This window comes from Perna viridis, chromosome 6 (assembly GCF_037379345.1).
Source record: "Perna viridis isolate PV_CMFRI_1.1 ecotype Kerala chromosome 6, ASM3737934v1, whole genome shotgun sequence".
Lineage (NCBI taxonomy): Eukaryota > Metazoa > Mollusca > Bivalvia > Mytilida > Mytilidae > Perna > Perna viridis.
Genome location: NC_142450.1, coordinates 14,295,111 through 14,314,283, shown reverse-complemented (window position 1 = coordinate 14,314,283; position 19,173 = coordinate 14,295,111). Strand labels below are relative to the sequence as shown.

At 33.0% G+C, this 19,173-nt stretch overlaps 1 protein-coding gene across 4 annotated transcripts in view; it reads left to right on the top strand.

The window, feature by feature from the left end:
* Positions 1 to 19,173, top strand: part of LOC148613761 (protein mono-ADP-ribosyltransferase PARP14-like) — a 57,808-nt gene that overhangs the window by 17,067 nt on the left and 21,568 nt on the right. For 3 of the 4 annotated variants that reach the window (XM_088587334.1, XM_088587335.1, XM_088587333.1), the window contains 6 exons: positions 532 to 2,256; positions 3,491 to 3,940; positions 4,996 to 5,075; positions 5,689 to 5,919; positions 8,590 to 8,811; positions 10,515 to 10,599. In XM_088587334.1, the coding sequence (XP_088443460.1) occupies positions 532 to 2,256; positions 3,491 to 3,940; positions 4,996 to 5,075; positions 5,689 to 5,919; positions 8,590 to 8,811; positions 10,515 to 10,599 (2,793 nt within the window). Of the gene's footprint in view, positions 1 to 531; positions 2,257 to 3,490; positions 3,941 to 4,995; positions 5,076 to 5,688; positions 5,920 to 8,589; positions 8,812 to 10,514; positions 10,600 to 12,968; positions 19,027 to 19,173 lie in introns of those variants that run through there. The other variant, XM_088587336.1, reaches the window with a different exon arrangement.

Genomic DNA, 19,173 nt, shown 5'->3' with positions numbered 1-19,173 from the left:
TTATCATTGAAACTTAGCACCAACATCATATTATGGAGAAATTAAATTTGTTATTTTTTTAAAGCAGAGGACGCTCACTCTACCAGTGCACCTGGTCCAAGCTCCCAGTTTTTAGTGGAGTCTGAGTTGCTCATTTACTTTTGTAACTTTGTATGCATTGTTTTAGTTACTTTATGTTCTTTGTTGTGTTTGTCTGTTGACCATGTCTGGTCTTTGTCTCTGGATTACATTCTTTTGATTTCCACTAGAATCTTGGTTCCCTTGATTACTCTTAAATATAATCATGATCATCAAATTTGTGCTAATTACATGAGGATAGCCAGGGGAGGATCCAGAATTTAGGTTTAGGGGGGGGGCGTAAATTGAATTTAATGCCGTGCAGAGCAAGGCAAACAATATTATTGGGTGAAACTTTTTTTTCTTACCGATTTAGGGGGGTGTATGCCCGGTACGCCTGTCCTCGGATCCGCGCTTGATAGCTTTTTCATAAATTTTGATGTTAGTGATTGAATGCCTGTTCCATGTTTTCAGATGCTTTAAAAGCTTGTCAGAAGACTCATACACTTGGAGGCTGTAAACTGAAGGTACAAGTTTTCTACGACTGTTTAGGAGTACCAGCTGATAGTGATGGTCCAAAATTCAAACCACTTCCACAATTAGTCCTCAAAGATAAGGAGAAATACAAGGTCAACTTTGTAGCTAACTCCAAAACAAGCAAAGAGGCACTTGAGAAGCAGTTGCTTAAACTTTACTGTAAAATTTCATTTCCATTATCCAAAACAGAGAGTAATATCATTGCAGAATGTATCCTCACGAAAAATGTACCTCAATTTAGCAAATTGGCAAAAACATGGGAAGTTGATGTTAAAAAAGAGATTAATTATTTCTTAAACCAGTTAAGAACTGAAAAATATTCCACTTTACAAGAAGCCTGGAAACTTGTTATGGATCATCTTCGTCAAATAAATATCGAAAATCCTGATGGGGTCAGTGTAAGTATTGAAAAGCCGCCACGGTGTGAAATAGTTATTGTTGGATACGACATCCCTGTTAGAGATCTTTCTAAAAGAGTCAAACAAATTATTGACAACATTACTGAGGATTTGGATAGACAGAAGAAAACAGTCAATGAAGAGGTACATCTGAAGCATTTCCAACTTCTGATTCTCTCATTCTCTCGCTTCCCTGACAAGATTCGTCAAACATTTGACAAAATGGAGATAAAAATTGAATTGAAAAAACTTGTCATAAAGTTCACTGGACTTTCAAAAAATGTCAATGATGCTAAGGTCACAATGTATGAGACTATTCACCAAATAGCCTCTGCGCCTATTGGTAAAAAGTCTCCGGGCTTCATCCAATTTTTAAAGAGAAGTGAAGTTAAGACTATTATTAGTAATGAAATTAAAAAAAGTGGTATTGTTGGAGTATGGGACATCCAGAATAATTTCATTACAATGTATTCACTGTCTGATGAAGAAGCAGTTTCCGTTGCTGGTATCTTGAAGTCTCACATAATAGAAAGCCCTGTTCATATTGATAAGTTTCAAAAATCAGTTTTAATGACTTCTAAATGGAAACAGCATGTAGATTCTCTCAAGAATGAATATGAGAAGCAATCAATTATGGTTGATATTGAAACTAATAAACAAGGGGAGATCACTGTGTATTGTACATCTAAAGGTGCAGAAGGAGTCCTCAAAGAAAAAATCAATGACTTCTTCTTATACAACACAGAAACAGATACAACTATTGATCTGCCTGTGGATGAGCTGAAATTTCTACAGGAACAAATGAGTCATGAATTAGACAATTTACAGAAAGACCTGAAACAGAGGCATATTACAATGGTTGTAAAAAGTGACTGTATAGTTGTCAAAGGAAATGCACAGGGTATTAAAGATGCTGAAGCAGAAGTTGACCAGCTTGTCTCCAACATTTATAAAACCAAGTACTCCATGGATAAACCAGGCTTGAAAGATCTTGTAGAGAGCCCTGATGGGAAATCCCAACTGAAACAAGTTAACCAGAAGGCAGGCGTGGTAGTAAGCTTAGCAAGAGAAGGTTCAAAGCCTGGATTTAAAAATAGGTTGCCTGCTGATATTGATGGAGGTAAGACCTTCACAGCAGCTGGAGGTCAAAAGGTCACTGTGGTCAAGGTCGACATTACTTCACTAGATGTTGATGTCATTGTGAATGCTGCCAATGAAGGTTTAATCCATAGTGGTGGACTTGCTAAAGCATTGATCTCTAAAGGTGAATAAGATTGATAGGGAAGATTAAAATTAGATCTCGCTTGCTCCCCGTTACATATCACTTAACGGAGAGCAAGTGCCAGATCAAATTTTGATTAGATTGTTCCTCATTTTGAGGAGGCAAAAAGTAGTTTATAAATCTTATCCTACCCCTTTTCAATGTGTCCTCTTCTTACCCACTGTCAATATGTCTTAAAGTTATTAAAATAACCTACGAGATAAAAATAAACTTTTTCTGTTGTGAAATTACCCCTACGCACTTATCTCATTTGTATCTGTTTATATTAAAAATGGATCCACGATAAATTTTAGGATTTACTAAATACCACTGGCTGTACTTTTGATTGTCAATTAAATTCAAAACCTTATATAAATTTTTTTTTTTTTTGAATTTCAAGTATGGTTTTACATTATGTCTAAAGTATAGTTTCAATTTTGATTTTGTTTTTTTGGCCCCATATTATATTATATTTTTTATCTGCACTTGTAGAAAAAGAAAACATGGGTTATTTAATTAATTTTGTAAAGTATGACTTTAAACCTCTTGACGTGAACAATATTGAAGTATAAATAAGTACCTCACATCTGTGCATATTCTCAGACTGGTCTTAAGACATTACTCTCAGCCAATAGTAGACTGGTTTTAAGACATTACTCTCAGCCAGTAGTAGACTGGTCTTAAAACATTTCTCTCTGTAAGTAGTAGACTGGTCTTAAGACATTCCATTTTATGAGATAAAATAGACTAAGAGTCCTCCATGGATGAAGATTTAACCATGGAGGAATATCTTGCTGCACAATTTTCGCTGATGCAGACGCATTCAAGATTGTGATTAGAAATAACAATTTTTCCATTTTACTGTTTTTGAATTTGTTAGATTACGATATTTATTTCGTAAGTGCATTTTCCCCATACTTTTTTCTAGTCATCAAAACTATCATTTTTCAGCTTTGGAAAAAACATGTATAAATAACTATAAAATTACTTAGGCCTACAACAAATTTGCCTGAACAAGTTTTAATTGCCAATTTTTCAGGAAGGCATTATAATGAAACCAGCATATACATGTAAGTATTTGCTCGTGAATTGACATGGGGAAGGTAATTGATCAGCCGGGTTGAAACTGCATTTAGAAATGACCATTTAGTAAGTTTGCTGTTAAATAAATTATTCAGAACCCCTCCAGTGTTACAATTTTGTTTATTTCAAACTGACTTAAGGTTCTTTTTTACAGGTGGGAGCTCCATACAAGATGAGTGTAATCAGTACACTAAGTCTCATGGGAAGCTTAGTGTTGGGGAGTGTTACTGTTCAGGACCAGGCAACCTTAAATGTCAGATTATTGTCCATACTGTTGGGCCAGTTTGGCAAGGTGGAAGCAGTGGCGAGGAAAATGAGTTGTGCCTCTGTGTTGAGAATGCTTTAGATGAGGCTGAAAATTCTGGTCTAATCAGCATGGCTATTCCAGCACTCTGCACAGGAATATTTAGTTATCCAGCTGAAAAAGCAACATCAGCCATCGTGAGAACTGTAAGGGATTATTTTCAGTCCAATCCCTCCAGCTGTGTTAAGATGGTTTACCTGTGTGATGTTAACCCAAAGGCAGTGACTGGCTTTGAGAAGGCTGGTAATAAGTTTTTTGGTGGTGCAGCTGTAACATCATTTGATATAAGGCAAGCAAGCGGTAAGTACTCAACTATCCAAATTTAATTTTCAATTGAACGGTCAAGTTAGTAAATATTTTTAATAAAATCTGGGAAATGAAATTCTCAATGAATTAGAATATAATAACAATTACAATAAGACCTGTCTAAACAAAATCTCTTTCTGACTTTGGTTAGTCAAGTGTTTGGTTTTCCAAGGTTCAAAATGTATTTAAACTGATAAAAAAATTGTCTGTTTAAGACAGGTTTCACTGTATGTAATGTGGTTAATGTTTTGTGTGAAATAGGGCTATGTACATGTACATGTAAAATGTTTCTTCTTTAATGACAAAACAATCATTATGTGTTAACAATGTTTAAGTACCAATCCTCATAAAATTCAGGCAATGCCAATAATTCTAGGGTGATTCGTGATGCAGAAATAAAAACCCCTAAATGAACAATGTGTTTATGCTATATTTTTGTCTCCCACTGCAACGCTGAAGGGGGCTTAGAAATACTAGTGTTCATGCTTCTGAGACTGAATATCTGTCTGTCTGTTGGAACCTTGTTAATGCAAGTCCTCAGAGACCACTGAACCGATTTTGTTAAAATTTTTAATGGTTGTTAGTCACCATACGTAGTTGATCATATTTAACCACCATTTTTGATGCAGCAAATTAAGATGGAGTTATGGGACATTAAAGTTATTTCTGCATACAAAGTAATAATTCAGAAATAAAACCTGCATACATTCATCTCTCATTAAATCAACCAAGTCAAGGACAATAACTCTTGTAAAGTGCCAATATCATGGTACAGTGTATATCATTTTTATTTCAAAAGTGTGACAACAAAATGACAAACTAAAACTGGTTATGTGGTCTGTAACTGTTTCTGAATAAAATTAAGGTTCATTTTCTGGGATTTTGACATCCATGAATCATTGATTTTTTTTTATCATCTGTTACCTTATAGAGAAGAATGATGTACTTCAGTATGTGCCAATCATCTGTTGTTGACAATAGGAAGATATATAGATGTAGGCATTTTCCAGGAAATGATCTTTTATGATACATGTATATTATTTTTACAGGTGATAACTCCAAACATGGATCAATTGCTGAAGGGAATATAACAATTAAAATCATTAAAGGAGAACTCTCTAAAATGAAGGTAGTACCATTGATCAGTGCTATTTCAGTATTGTGTTGATTTAAAAAAATCTGATAGTTTTCTAGATATCTCCTGGAGAAAGAAAAAAGGCTACCTAAGCATGCTGAGTCTATGTTATTAAAACATTGAATGGTTCAGTGACAGCAATCTTAGTTACAGGAAGGTTCTAAATTGGTACTGAAAATATTGATTATTTCAATGATATAGAGAAGTGTTTAAGTTGTATTGAGAATGTTAATTTAGGACTTGATTCAGGGTAGTCAAATGTAAGTTGAGAATGTTGACTGATTATTTGACTCTGAATGACTCAGGAATGTCTATTGTTTATTGGGAATGTTGTCTGATTATTTGACTCAGGAATGTCGATTTTTTATTGCAATTGTTGACTGATTTACTGATTAAGGATAGTAAAATGATTATTGAGAATGTTAAATTATTACTTGATGCAGGATAGTCTAATGTTTGAAAATGTGGACTATAAAATCAGGACCTTTAATGATATATACAGGATTGTCAACTGTGTATTGCATGTATTGAGAAAGTTGAATATAAACGTAGGACAGTAAAGATTGTCAGTATCAATATTTTTTCTTCATGTGATTTTGGTTTTTAGGTTGATGTTATTGTCAACACAACATCTCAAGACCTTAAGTTACAAAATGGAGCTGTATCAGCCTCTTTACTAAGAGCCGCTGGTAATGCTATTCAGGATGAATGTACAAAGAACTACCCTAGAGGTGTTCAGTGTGGTGAGGTAGCTGTGACATCAGCATACAACTTGATGTGTAAATATGTCTGCCATGGATACTTGGAATCTTGGAAACCTGATGGGTCATCTAGTAAGGTGTGTTAATTACTAATAGGATAATTAATTGGAAAGAGTGAATAACCAAAATATGATCACAGGTACTCAAGGATGCCTATATTTAACGAGCCTGCTTAGCTTGTTTCGTACACAAGTTAAGTCTTCAAGTGTTCCTGGCACAAGTAATATTTCGGTTATTCACCACAATCAATTGATTATATTATGTAGATTTTCACCAAAATTGGGGCAATACTGCAATCACCTAGTCCATCCATCTGTTACATTTTTTTCATAACAGATTTCTCAGCTTCTACTGGAGGGAGTGCTTATCTATTTCTTGTTTACTGATCAACTTTGTTGTTTTTAAGGTGCTTCATAATGAACATTTTTGTTACAGATTACTCAGCTTTCATGGCAAGAAAAGCTTAGATATTTGGTATATTGCTTTTGCATAATGTCTTGTACTTTGTCTTTCTTTCCAAGCTTTAACTGAAAAGGTTTAGTGGGGGCGACCCTTAGCACACGGTAGCATGCAACATCTTTTTTTGCTATTTTCAGCATGAATTTTATATTTTGTGATCGGTGGTTTGATATACAGTTTATTGCAACAGTTTACAGGAGAAAATACCAAATTTATTTTACAGTCTGAATTATTGATTCTTTTGCACTGAAAACATCCAAAAAATCACTGCTGTCTCTATAATAATCTTAATTACATTGTAGTTGACTGAATAAATAACAAACAAGGTATTCATTCATCATCTGTTAAAAATACAAACCTAAGCATAGGACTTCGTAAATTTAGAATATTCCTGGCCTCATATCATGATGAATTCAGTTACATAGTAAATTAAAGAATGATACCAATCTGCAGTCAATTTCACAAAAGTCATAAGTGTAAAATTGATCATAAGTTATGATGTCACAATGCTCTTCTCTATTTTAACTACAGAAATTAGGCCTTATTTAATACTTACAACTCTGTAAAGTAGAGGCTATGTCTTTGTTAAAAGTAAAGAACTATGTAGTCGATATTGAAGTTATCTCTATATTACACAATGTTGCTAACAAAACTATTTTCATTAAAATTAAGGTTAAGACCTGTCAAATGTTCATGTTTCAGCTAGAGAAAAAAAAAACTGTCAGAGAATAATTATATAAAATGTTGCACAGATACTTTCATAGTACATGTATTATGTTGAATTTACAATTTTCTTCCTCATTTGGAAAAATATAAATAAAAGAAGGAATTTTGCCAGTGAGTATGATGGAACTGTACAATACAGACATTATATGAGTATAGATGTAGTAAAATTAACTTTGATCAGCAAGTTATAGCTAGTTGAAATGGGCTGGTTCCAATTTCAAAACAAATTTAGGTAGGCTACTGAGTAATTTAAATAGCCTTTTAGGTAGAAATCTGCCCTACATTATACCAATGTGTTCTACTACCACAGAACCATCTGTGTGGTTTTTATGACTCAGTTTTTTAAGTTTGAATAGTTGAATAGTCAATTATGATGGTAGATGGCAAACTTAAAGGTTAAATTCATTATGAATGACAGCCATTCAAAATAAAGACATTGTCCAAAAAATCACACAGGTGTTTTGTGGTAGTTAAGTAGGGCACATTAGTATAATGTAAGGCAGATTTCTACTTAGAGAGCTATTTAAAGTAGTCACTACTTGAGCTAGATTTGTATTGGAATTGGAACTGGTTTATTAATTTCAACTAGCAGTAAAGTTTGTTTGCAGTAAACCAAAACAAATCAAGAGGACACAATTTTAAAGTTAATGTACCAATATCAATCTTAGTGAGTTAAAGGGTTTGTTAGTCTTGTTCTAGGTTCACTTTTCCTTCTAGAATTTCCGTTGTAAAACATATTGAAATCCAAAGACCGATCTGCATTTTAGTGTTTACTTACGGGTAATCAAAACGCATCACTATGCTAAATCTTCTATTTTAGGCTTTTCTTAACATTTTTTTTTCTGTAGAACTAGAATATTAGTCATTTTTTATAAGTATTTTTACACAAAAAGATATTTTGCTTTTTAATATTAATTCATTTATGTGTTAATGACGAATCTCGTTGCATTTGAATGGTAGACGAGGACCCATTCTCATGAAATCAGGGAGTCACGTGCCAAGACTTACATACCCTATAGCATTTGTATAAATCTCCACCATCACTTTTAGTTGTCATGATTCAATCTGCTTTTAACATTGCTACTGTTTTCATTTTTCTTTCCATGGATATGTTTTTGTTAACAAAATGCTATTTAATTGTCTAAAAAAATTATCCTGAATTATGAATATGTTCATGATTCAGATTAGATAAACACAAATTTGTGAAAGTTGAATGTACTTGCAACCTATACAAGATCATTTTTTTTTAAACAGGATAAATGAACCTTTCAAAACATGAATCTGATGGCAAGCCAAAGTGGACAAAAATGTCTATTTATAAATATTAATAAATGGACATTTTTGTCCACTTTGGCTTGCCATATAATCTAGCCTAATTAATGTGAAGCTTTTTTAGTTGATCATTCTTTGAATTCCAGTCATAATAGTTAGCTACTAGTAGTGGATCAGAAAACCATAGAGTTATGGAAAAAAAAAAACTAGTCACAGAGGCCTTACATTGTATAAGAACAATCTTCTTGTTATTTTTAATAGAATGATAAATACTATTGTATATTTTTCAGAACCTTGAAAAGTTTACCCAGGAGTGCTTGTCAACAGCTAGTAGCAAGAAATGCAAAAGTATTGCCTTCCCTGCCATGGGGACAGGCAAACTTAATTACCCAAAAGATTTGGTAGCTAAGCATATGTATATTGCTGTGAAACAGTTTGCCAGTCAGAATCCAACATCTGGTATCACAGAAGTTCAGTTTGTGCTGTATAATAAGGATTATGGCACTGTCAAGGTAGCTTTTAAAAAATTTAGGACTGATTATGTAGTTTTGTTTTCCATAGTTTTCCTTTCTTCTTTTGTGTTCGCCGGACTTGACTTTTTTATGAGCATCTTGGCAGTTGTTTCTAGAAAATCAGAGGGCACTTACCCAATTTTTACTGGAGTTGGAGTTGCTCATTTACTTTTGTTGCTTTATATGTATTGCTTTAGTTGCCTTATATTCTTTGTTGTGTTTATATCTGTTTTTCATGTCTGGTCTTTATCCTAGGATTACATTCTTTTGATTTCTGCTAGAATCCTAGTTCTTTTTTAAATATCACATGTTACATGTATGATTAGCCATAAAACAGACTAAAATACTATGCTTTCTGGAATTCATTAAGGTAGATTTTATCTCCTTTTTTGTGAGAAATCAGAGCCTATGAATTCCAAAGGACAACAGAGAACAAGTCACATATACAGTCCTTGAACTGATCCACGCAATGATTTGACAGGTCGATGACCGTTGACTGATTGATCACTGACTGATCTATGACCGATGACCAATCTGATCACAGTTTTGTTATGTAAAATGACATAAGATCTGTTTAGAATAAAAGAAATGTAAAATAAAAGTATAAATTGATGTTTCAATCTATTACATTATGTAAATATGTGTCAAATTTACAAAGAAAACAACAAAAACTGTAAAATACATTGAACATGCTGTGGGCACGTGAAGCGATCAGCAGTTTAATGGATCGGTTTGACAGATCCATGACTGACCGGAAACTGATCGGTGATCGATGACCTATTGCAATTTTGTTGCAGGGATCGGTTCAGGTACTGTAATCAGAAGGAATTAATACAGTACAGAAAGAGACATATCATGACTGAACACTGACATAGTGGTGTACCATTCCTACAGTGGTACCAAATGTCTTTTTTTTTTCAGCAGGAAATGTATGGTTACATTTTTTTTTTGTATCACAATTGGTAAGCCATACCCTCTCAATACCGTACAAAATATGATAATATCTTAAAAAACAAAAATGGTATTTACTGCCACTCTAAGAGTGATAAACCACTCTGTTAGTGATCAGTCAGGGAATGTCTCGTTCTGTACTGTATGTACACGCAGAAACAAGCAGTAAAAACCTCTAATTACATGCTTTTATCAAAGTTAGAGGATTTAGATTATCTGTTTGTGTGTTTTTTTGACAAGTTTATCCAATAATAGGATATTTTTTTCAAGGAATATTGATAGGATCAATTGGAAAGAATGAATAACCATAATAAGATCAAGAGTGCTCAAGTTAAATCTTTATGCCTTCTTAATGGCAAGACTGACTCTTTTCTGGTTGTTCAGAATAACCAATTGATTATCCTATTTATTATATGGATTTCCTTCATTATTCATTCATATTTTCTACATGAATTTTGAATATTGTGAATGGCAGATTAATATTCGTGTTGTGACGTTTTGTGCCATTTTGGTTGGAGCAAGTCAGAGAGTGAAATAAATGAATTTATTTCACAGTGTGAATTATTGATTCTTTTAGACTGGGAACATTTGGTAAATCACTCCTATTTACATAATAACAGAATAATAATCACTTCTTTAAAAAACAATATTCTACTTAAAAGATGTTAATTACAATCTGAAATCATCTTTTATGCCCTTGGTTCTACCTACATGTTTAAGAAAAAAAATTTTATGTGATGAATCTATTTTAGGCCTTTGAAGAAGAAGAGAGTAGACTACATAGTACTAAAAGTGAACCAAAAGGATTACCTACTGAGTATACAGGCAGAAAAAGTGGTAAGTCTTCTCAGTTTTAGCTATAGGCTGATTATTTGTCCCCACCCTGAGGTAGTTCCACCTTGCAAATTGGTGTAGAAACACTTATTTTTAACAGGCAGACATTACCTACCTACCTGTTTATCCTCTTCGTGCTCAGTAGCACATAAGGCTGATACCAGATCCCTTCATTTGTGTCTGTCCATAGCTATCTTTTCTCCACTTCTTTCCAGGTCTGTCCCATCTTCTATATGTTTCCCTCTGTAGCCCTTCTCCAATTGTCTCTTGGTCGTCTCCTGCTTCTATTTCCTTCTGCTGGTGTCCATATCAGGGCTGTGTTTGTGATGGACTAATTTTCTTTCCAGGTGACGCAGCCCAGTCATCTAAATCTTTGTTTGGTGTTTTCCTAGGTAAATAGATTTTACATATTTTTCTGAGGCATTTTGAATGGAAGCCAGACAACCATTGGTTATCCTTTTGTGTTATTTTCCAACATTCTGCACCACATAGCAAAACTGACAGGACATTACTTTGTAATAGTCTGATCTTTGTCTTTTTACTGATTTTACTAGATGTTAAGTTGATGAAAGCAATTTTTCACCTTTTGTAATCTGTTACTGATATCTTTTTCTGTTGCATTTATTTTGCTGATACTGTGCTTCCAAAGTGTATAACATTCTTAACTTTTCCTAAATTCTCATGCTCTAGCTTTATTTGTGCTGGTGCAGGAACAGACTGCATAGTTTTTGTTTTTATTTATTGATGGTAAGGCCGAACTGTTTGGCATTTCTATTCAGGTCATCTGTTTTCTTTTGTAGATGGTCTGCAGTAGGGGATAGTAATGGGATGTCATCAGCAAAATATATGTCTTCCAGCATAAATATTAAAGTCCATCTTATTGTTCTGCGTTTGTTTCCAACAGTTCTTCTCATAACCCTGTATATTGTGACTAAGAATAATATGGGTGACAAAATGCATCCCTGTCGTACCCCACTTGTTATGTTGAACCAGTTTGTCTTGAGTTATCATGTATGACACTACATGAAAAGTTGTTGTTGAAGCTTTTAATAATGTCAATAAATTGATATGGACATCCATACACTTTGAGAATTTTCCATAGGCTTTCTCTGTGGATGCTATTTTCAGAGTTGATTTGATTTATATGGACTCTGCTATTCCACTCAATGCACTGTTCTATGATGTTTCGTAAGGTGAATATATGATCAATACAGCCTACACATGGTTGAAATCTAGCCTGCTCTTTCCTGGTGCCATCATTTATATCATTACTGAGTGTCATACATTATATGTTATTCCAGTATTAAATAGGGTATATAATGTCACATTAACTGCTTATGATTCATATTCCATGGGCCGAAGCGAATGGAATATAAATAATAAACCATGAATGTGACATTATATGCCCTATGTACCCTGTATTTGGAAGGTTGGGCAACATATGTACCATAGATGTACATGAAGGAATATAATCATTGTCTGAAGACTCCTAAAAGAGATATTCCTACTTAAGGGACCTTATAAGTCGTACACTACTTTAATACTGGGTTCTGATGGACTTTTGTAAATTACCATAAAATAATACAAGTTTTTTCTGGGGGACTCCAAAGGGAGATAATCCAACTTAAGCAGAACTTCTCATTAACATCTTAAGAGATTTGAAGAAATCTTTGAAGGGTGGACTTTGTCTGTAAATACACATAAAGAAATATAATGGAAAGTAATAATACATAACAGATTTACATTTGAAGCCTAGGATAATTATTTACATTTGACAAATATCTCCATTTGACATGTTTGAAGCCTAGGATCATTATTACATAAAAGATTTACATTTGACAAGGATTTCCATTTGAAGCTTAGGATAATTATTACATTAATGATTTACATTTGACAAGGATCTCCATTTGAAACCTAGGATAATGATACTTGATTCTAGCTCATATAAAAATTATAATGATATGCCTTATAGTGAACAATATCAGCATTCTGTATAAATTGTTCTGAAATAAGGTGCTTGTGTCCCTCAAATTATTTTTTTATAGCTCCTTTACTTAGTAATACAAAATTAAGACTGGAGACTTTTTATGACAATTACTTTGTTGCCATAATATGAATTTCCATTGACCCTATAAATTTCCTATTTTTATTTGAACATTAATTTGTCAGAGTGAAGTAGTGGGCTACTTTCTCCTCTACTAATCTATCAAAATACATAAACAATTATACCAAACAAATGCTCCTGTGATGGTAACTATGTTTCATTGACTCACATACTTTTGAAATAATTTCTTTGATCAGAATCATTTTAAAATAACTCCTTCCCCATTTACTTTTTTTAATTTCGGAGCATTTGTTTTGTATTTTGATAGACTGGTATCTCGAAGAAGAGAACAGTAGTGATGAAGAATGCAAAATTGTTCAGCTGGATACAGATACAGATGATGATGATGATGATGATGATGATGATGATGATGATGTAATGTTTTCATTAGGAAAAGTGAGAAGGGTTCCTGCCCGACAAAACCAAAGGACATTGTCCAATTTTGGCCACGGAAGGGATGAAGATGAAATTGATTATGCACCATATCAAAGACCAAATAGAAGTAAACAGGTACTGAATAGGGTTGCATCAGACCAACAACAAAAAATGGAGCAAGCACTCCGTGGATTCAGTATGAAACCACGTTTAAATCGTATGATATCAGCTCCAGCTGTAAAACATCCACAACCAAAAACCATCCCAACATCAAGGTCATTGCCTAATGTTAAAGGTTGGGAGAAAATTCTTGATGAAGGCTACTCCTTGGAAGATATTGAGATTGAACTGGCAATGAAGATCATCAAAAATAACTATCCCAACATAGATGGCCTTCAACCAGTTACTGTTGCTTTGGCAGAAGGATATAAAAAGCCAACAAAACCATTTATTCAAATTATTAATGTCAGAGGTCAACATTGGATCACATTGTCAAATATAGGTTGTCAGCCATCTTGTGTCAAGGTTTTCGATAGTTGGAAAAGACACCTTCAAATGGACACAAAATTGGCCATTATGGCTTTGGTCACTCCCAATATCAGTAATCAGATTATGGTGGATCTTTGCCAATTTCAACGTCAAACAAATGAACATGATTGTGGCTTGTTTGCTGTTGCCTCAATGGTGGCGATAGCCAATGGGATGGATCCATCAAGTATTATTTGGGATAGGATGACGATACGGGCCCACTTTGTTCACTGTCTCAACCAAACAAAGTTAATGCCATTTCCTATCTACCAAGATACTTCCACAAATATTCTTCATAGAAAATCATTTACACTTACTCTGTGCAGAACTTGTAAACAAACATTTTGCGACAAAGATGATAGTGATAATATCTGCAAGAAATGTTCTGGTTAACATTTGTGATCTTTAGAACAGAACACATCATTATGTAAATTGTCATTTATTTGTTATTTCTATGCTGTTTTACCCTTGTTTTCCATCTGTCTGTCTGTCTGTCTGTCTGTCTGTGAAACTATTTTTATAGCAGTCTTTTCTAAAATTACTTCTCAAAACTAATCCATTTTTCGACGTAAGCTTTTTATAGGAGTGCCATATCAGATTTCATTTCTGTTTTTTTTTTTGCAACAACACCTTGTTGTCATGTTAGCTGTTTTAGCCTTCTTAATGTGCAACCTGCATTACATTGCCCTCTATTATTTTGTACAATATATTGATAATAATTTTGGTTCTAAATTTCGAAACTAATATTTCTGTGTTCATTGCCAAATACTTGATTATTGGTTTTGGTTATTGGCATATACTTGTAAAGTTGTTTCTTTTTTCAATATTTTTATTTATTTATAGTTTTTTATTTATTTATTTATTTATTTTTTTTTTGGCTTTACATTTTGCTCTCAGTATTCTTGGATATTGGCCAGAACATCTGTACTGCTTGTGTTTAAATATACTTTACTAATGATTGATTTAAGTGGATAGACCAATCAACCAGTCTATGATATTGCTTCACAAAGTTTCATGCCATCAAAGTCATAAAAGTCTTTCTTCAACTTATAATTTCAGTTGATTGATTACTCAGTTTATTTGGAAATTAGGGCCCAAAAAGGCTCTCTCCAATTACTTGAGTGAAAGCAATGGATTTGTATGAAATTGAACTAGTTAGTTCTTATGCAGCCAGAAATTGCCAAAAACTGCTAAGTTTGGCATTTTTCAGCATATTTCATAGATTTCTTTAGTTTTTGCCAACTATGAAGGGCTTTAATATGACGGTTTATGTTTAGAATTATTACCATAAAGGTTACAGACCACCAATTCAACCAATGAGCATTTGGAACGTACGCAAAAATAGTCCTACACAGAAATTACCCCTGTTCCTCATAGTGCTGTGAAAAAAGTTCTCATCTTATTTAAAAAATGTAAACAGTTTCTAAAGGAAAAACATTTCTGTACATTTTATAGGTGCATTTTGCTTCTTGTGATGTGAAGCCTAATCTCCAAAATGGTTTTTAAATATACCCCTATCTTGTGAAAACAATGGGATTTCCCATGCTATTTATAGACCCTTCACTTCCAGTGACCAGTACTGCACTGCAAGTCTGCTAACCCCACATGCCATTCTGAGGATTGTGAGCTGACATATGTAGAATCATGCTGATATATAGTCCTCTGCAGGTTAAAGTTAAGGTAAAGTCCAGAGAAGCCATTGAATATTGTGAAATTAGCATAGAAGCCTATGGGAAGTGGAATTAGTGGTTTCTAGCCTAAACCAATTTTATTGACTGAAGTATTCATTAAAAAGTTTGTGAAATATCATACAGCTTTCATCTGGTAGACTTTAATTTTGTGAAATTTTGCCTTTACGGACTTACAATTTTTAAAGTTCTCTGATCACTGTGTTTATTGAGGTGCCCAATATTTTAAAATTTGTTTTTCTGTCTGTCAAGATTTTTTATGTATGTTGCATCTAAATAATGCAGACTTGTAATGCTAAACTTTCAATAATTACGTGCAATTACGCAAAAATTTGATTTTTATTTAAAAAAAAAACTCTACTTTTAATGCAAATGAATCACAGACTTTCAGTATCCGATTATTTGAACATGGAATTGTACATAGCAGTAATTGAACTGATAAATTGTACTTGATGTATTTTTTGCCATTTGAAGATGTGCATATTATATTTTGTCTAAATGTAGTAAATGTTTCATGTTAAAAATGTATTTTTGTTTTTTTTTTGTTTTTTTTTTTTGTGCAAAAAATACAAATTTTGAGAATATGATTTTTTAGGCCAAAAACATTTTAAACTGCACATAGCAGTTAAATTAAGTTTTTTTGTAAAGTAATTATACTTGAAAGATGTGCATTAGTAACTTTAGTTTAATGACATTTTGTAAACACTTTGTTTTGGGCATGGTCTTTTCTAACTTATGAGTATTTTAATTGTATATAGATACATATTTAGGTTTGATTGTATACACGTTACAACATGTTTAAGAAGAGGTGCTTTTTTTTTGTTATATTGTTATTTATACACATAGTTTAAAAAACTGCATTGTTGTTTTGTTTCAAATTTTGAGTATGGCTTGTTTATCATTATGGGCATTTTACACATATTTTGAATTTCATTTTTTTACTTGATCTATCCTAAAGGCCCAAGTGAGATATTGCCATCACTTGGCGTCAGTTGTCATTGCTGCTGTTGTCATTGTTGACAATTTTTAAATACTCTTCTTCTATGACACTAGTTGACCAGTTAGAACCAAACTTGGTATGATTTTTTTTTAAATAGAACAAGTGTCAGACTGAAATATTTCACATATATATGTATCTCCAAAACCATTAGGTTTAGCCCAGCTCTGACAGGTTAAAATCAACATTCATATTTAGTTTGGTTCTAATTGATCTGGTAGCATCAGAGGAGAAGATTTTTTGAAAGAAATGAAATTAAAAATAACAAAAAAAGTTAAAAAAGGGCATTTCCAAAATGGCATAATAGATTAACTTGGTAAGTTTAGCATGGAACTGATGTGTGGATATTTGATCCATCAAAAAACATGACTGACATTACATAAAAATAGAACAAAGGGGTCAGACAGAAGTTTTTTTTTCAAGTTTATTTTTAAAACCCTTAGGTTTAGCCAAATTAACAAGGGGTAAAATGTTCAGCATGATGAGATTTATCTGTAGTGAAATTTGCATGCATATGTGTTTAGCCATCATGAAGTTATTGTCCTCTTTTGACATCTTTTTGCTTTTTTTAATGTTTTTACTTTACAATTTTTTTCCGCAGATATCACTGGACATAATTTCATGAAAATTGATATGATTGTTTCTTAGGTATGAAAATAACTTACACAAAAATAGAATGTTGCTTTTTGGGCCAGTTGAGCCATTTGGACCCTGTAGAGCCTCTACTTTTATGCTTTTGTACCTAAACATTCAAACTCACATTTTGCTTCACCAAAATATTAAAGGGCATTCTTTATTATTTCTTTATGTTGTTTGTCTGGTTGTCTGTTTTCATATTTGTTTCTCAAATAACCAGTTCTCTGCTTTTTTAGCAACCACCTTAATCTTCTCATGATAGCATGCTCGCCTCGAGTGCTGGAGATTTTAGGTTCAATCCATGGTTGATTCACACCAAATACTTAAGTACCATTCTGTGTAAGAATCAGGCAATAGGTGGCACATCATATTTCTCAATTTGGTCTTTTTTTCCTCAAATATATTCAGTACATCTAGAAAACAGTTGAAAAGTTTTTGAGATTTATCCTGAAGCATCTGTGATGTAGATATTTTTTGACTGCTTATATAAGGAAAAACTCTAGGAAAATTTTCCGGCTATTTTTCTGTAGTGCATTTCAACTAAATTTGACCTATCAGTATCTCAAAAAGGCAAATTATACAAACACATTGATGGTTATTTCTGGAGGTTATCTGGTATAAATACTTGGTTAATGCAATAAAATCTTCGTGTTTTTTTCCTTCATGTGCCACACTTTATTCACATTTTGCCTGATTCTTAGAGGAAGAAGTACTTAAAATTTGGTAGTCTTTGCTCTACCCCCAAGCACAGGGTATTTAAGGGGACAGAGGGACAACTGATTGGCTTGGAGTCACAAAAATGTGTGTGAGTGCGGTGGCATGTGTTCTATTATTCAACTGGTCATAGTTTTCCTTTCCTCGTTTGTCTACCACGGACTTGACTTTTTATGAGCAACTGGGCGGGTGTTTCTAGAAAAGCAGAGGACTTTTACCCTACCGGTGCACCTGGTCCATGCTCCCTGGATTACATTCTTTTGATTACCGCTATAATCTTGGTTCCCTTGATTACTCTCTGCTACAAGTAGCACAACAAAAATCTTGCTAACTGTGATGGTCAAGTACAAAGCAGGGTCAGTTTGATTAGTCAGCCATTCTTGTCATTAAATGCATGTAATATATTATACCATGGGTTGTTAATCAATAATAATCAATCTATCAATCATTTTTTAATCAATATCATTTTAACTTGGGTGAATTTTTTTGCAAGTATATACAATGTATTTAATTCCTGGCTGTGATGGATTTAACCCAAAAAAATGGTCAAGGGGATTATTTCATGGGGAGAACAATCTTAGGTTCAGATTGTCACCTAAATAGCTCCTCTGTTTTTTATGGATTTATCCAAGCTTTGATGAATGGTTAGTTTTAATAAAATTTTGAATGGGATTGTTTATTACATATATTAGTTAAAGGGACCACTTTTTATTTGGGAACAGTGTATATGGTGTGAAGTTTTTTCTACAGAGTGCAAAAGTTTGCATGTAAGGATATTGTAGGCATGCTCACTAAGGTTCTTTATTTTGTCGAGGTGACTTAGTTAAGGACTTTTGAGTATTCAGAAGTGTTAAACATGTTATAGTTTATCTTTTATATAGTTTATATGTTTGCTCCAATTATTTAGTATTAAACAATGACAGTTATACCAGCCTGGCTGTGCCATATGGATTATTTTGATATTTTCTTTATATGACTTTGATATTGAGAATTAATATTGATTATGGGGTCCAGTTTCATAAACAAATCTCAAATAGAGTATCTTAAGACTTGGACTTTTAATTTCAAGCTAGCTCATAGTAGGCTGAAATTCATTTGAGATTTTTTATAAAATTATTATGAAATTTGATGGGCTCTTAGAACTGAGATTTTATGTTTAGTTGGTCTGTGATTGAGAAGACAATTTTTCATGAAGTGCCATACATTACTATTTTTCTTTTTCTATCTGCCCTTTAATGTTTATAGAGAATGATTATCATAATTCTGTGGTGCATTGTCAAGCTTTAAATACTCATATCTTGATTGAAGTGCTATTTATTTTCAATCTGCGATTACTGTTGTTATTATTAATGTGTATTTAAGGTGACCAATAAATTGATATCAAATTATAGGGTCTTCTTGGTAAAAGTAGATTTAAGTACCATTCTGTAAAAGAATCAGGCAATGGGTGGCACATCATTTTCTCCAATTTAGTCATTTTTGCTTAAAATATATTCAGTACATTTAGAAAAAAAACAAAAAGCTATTTAAGTTTA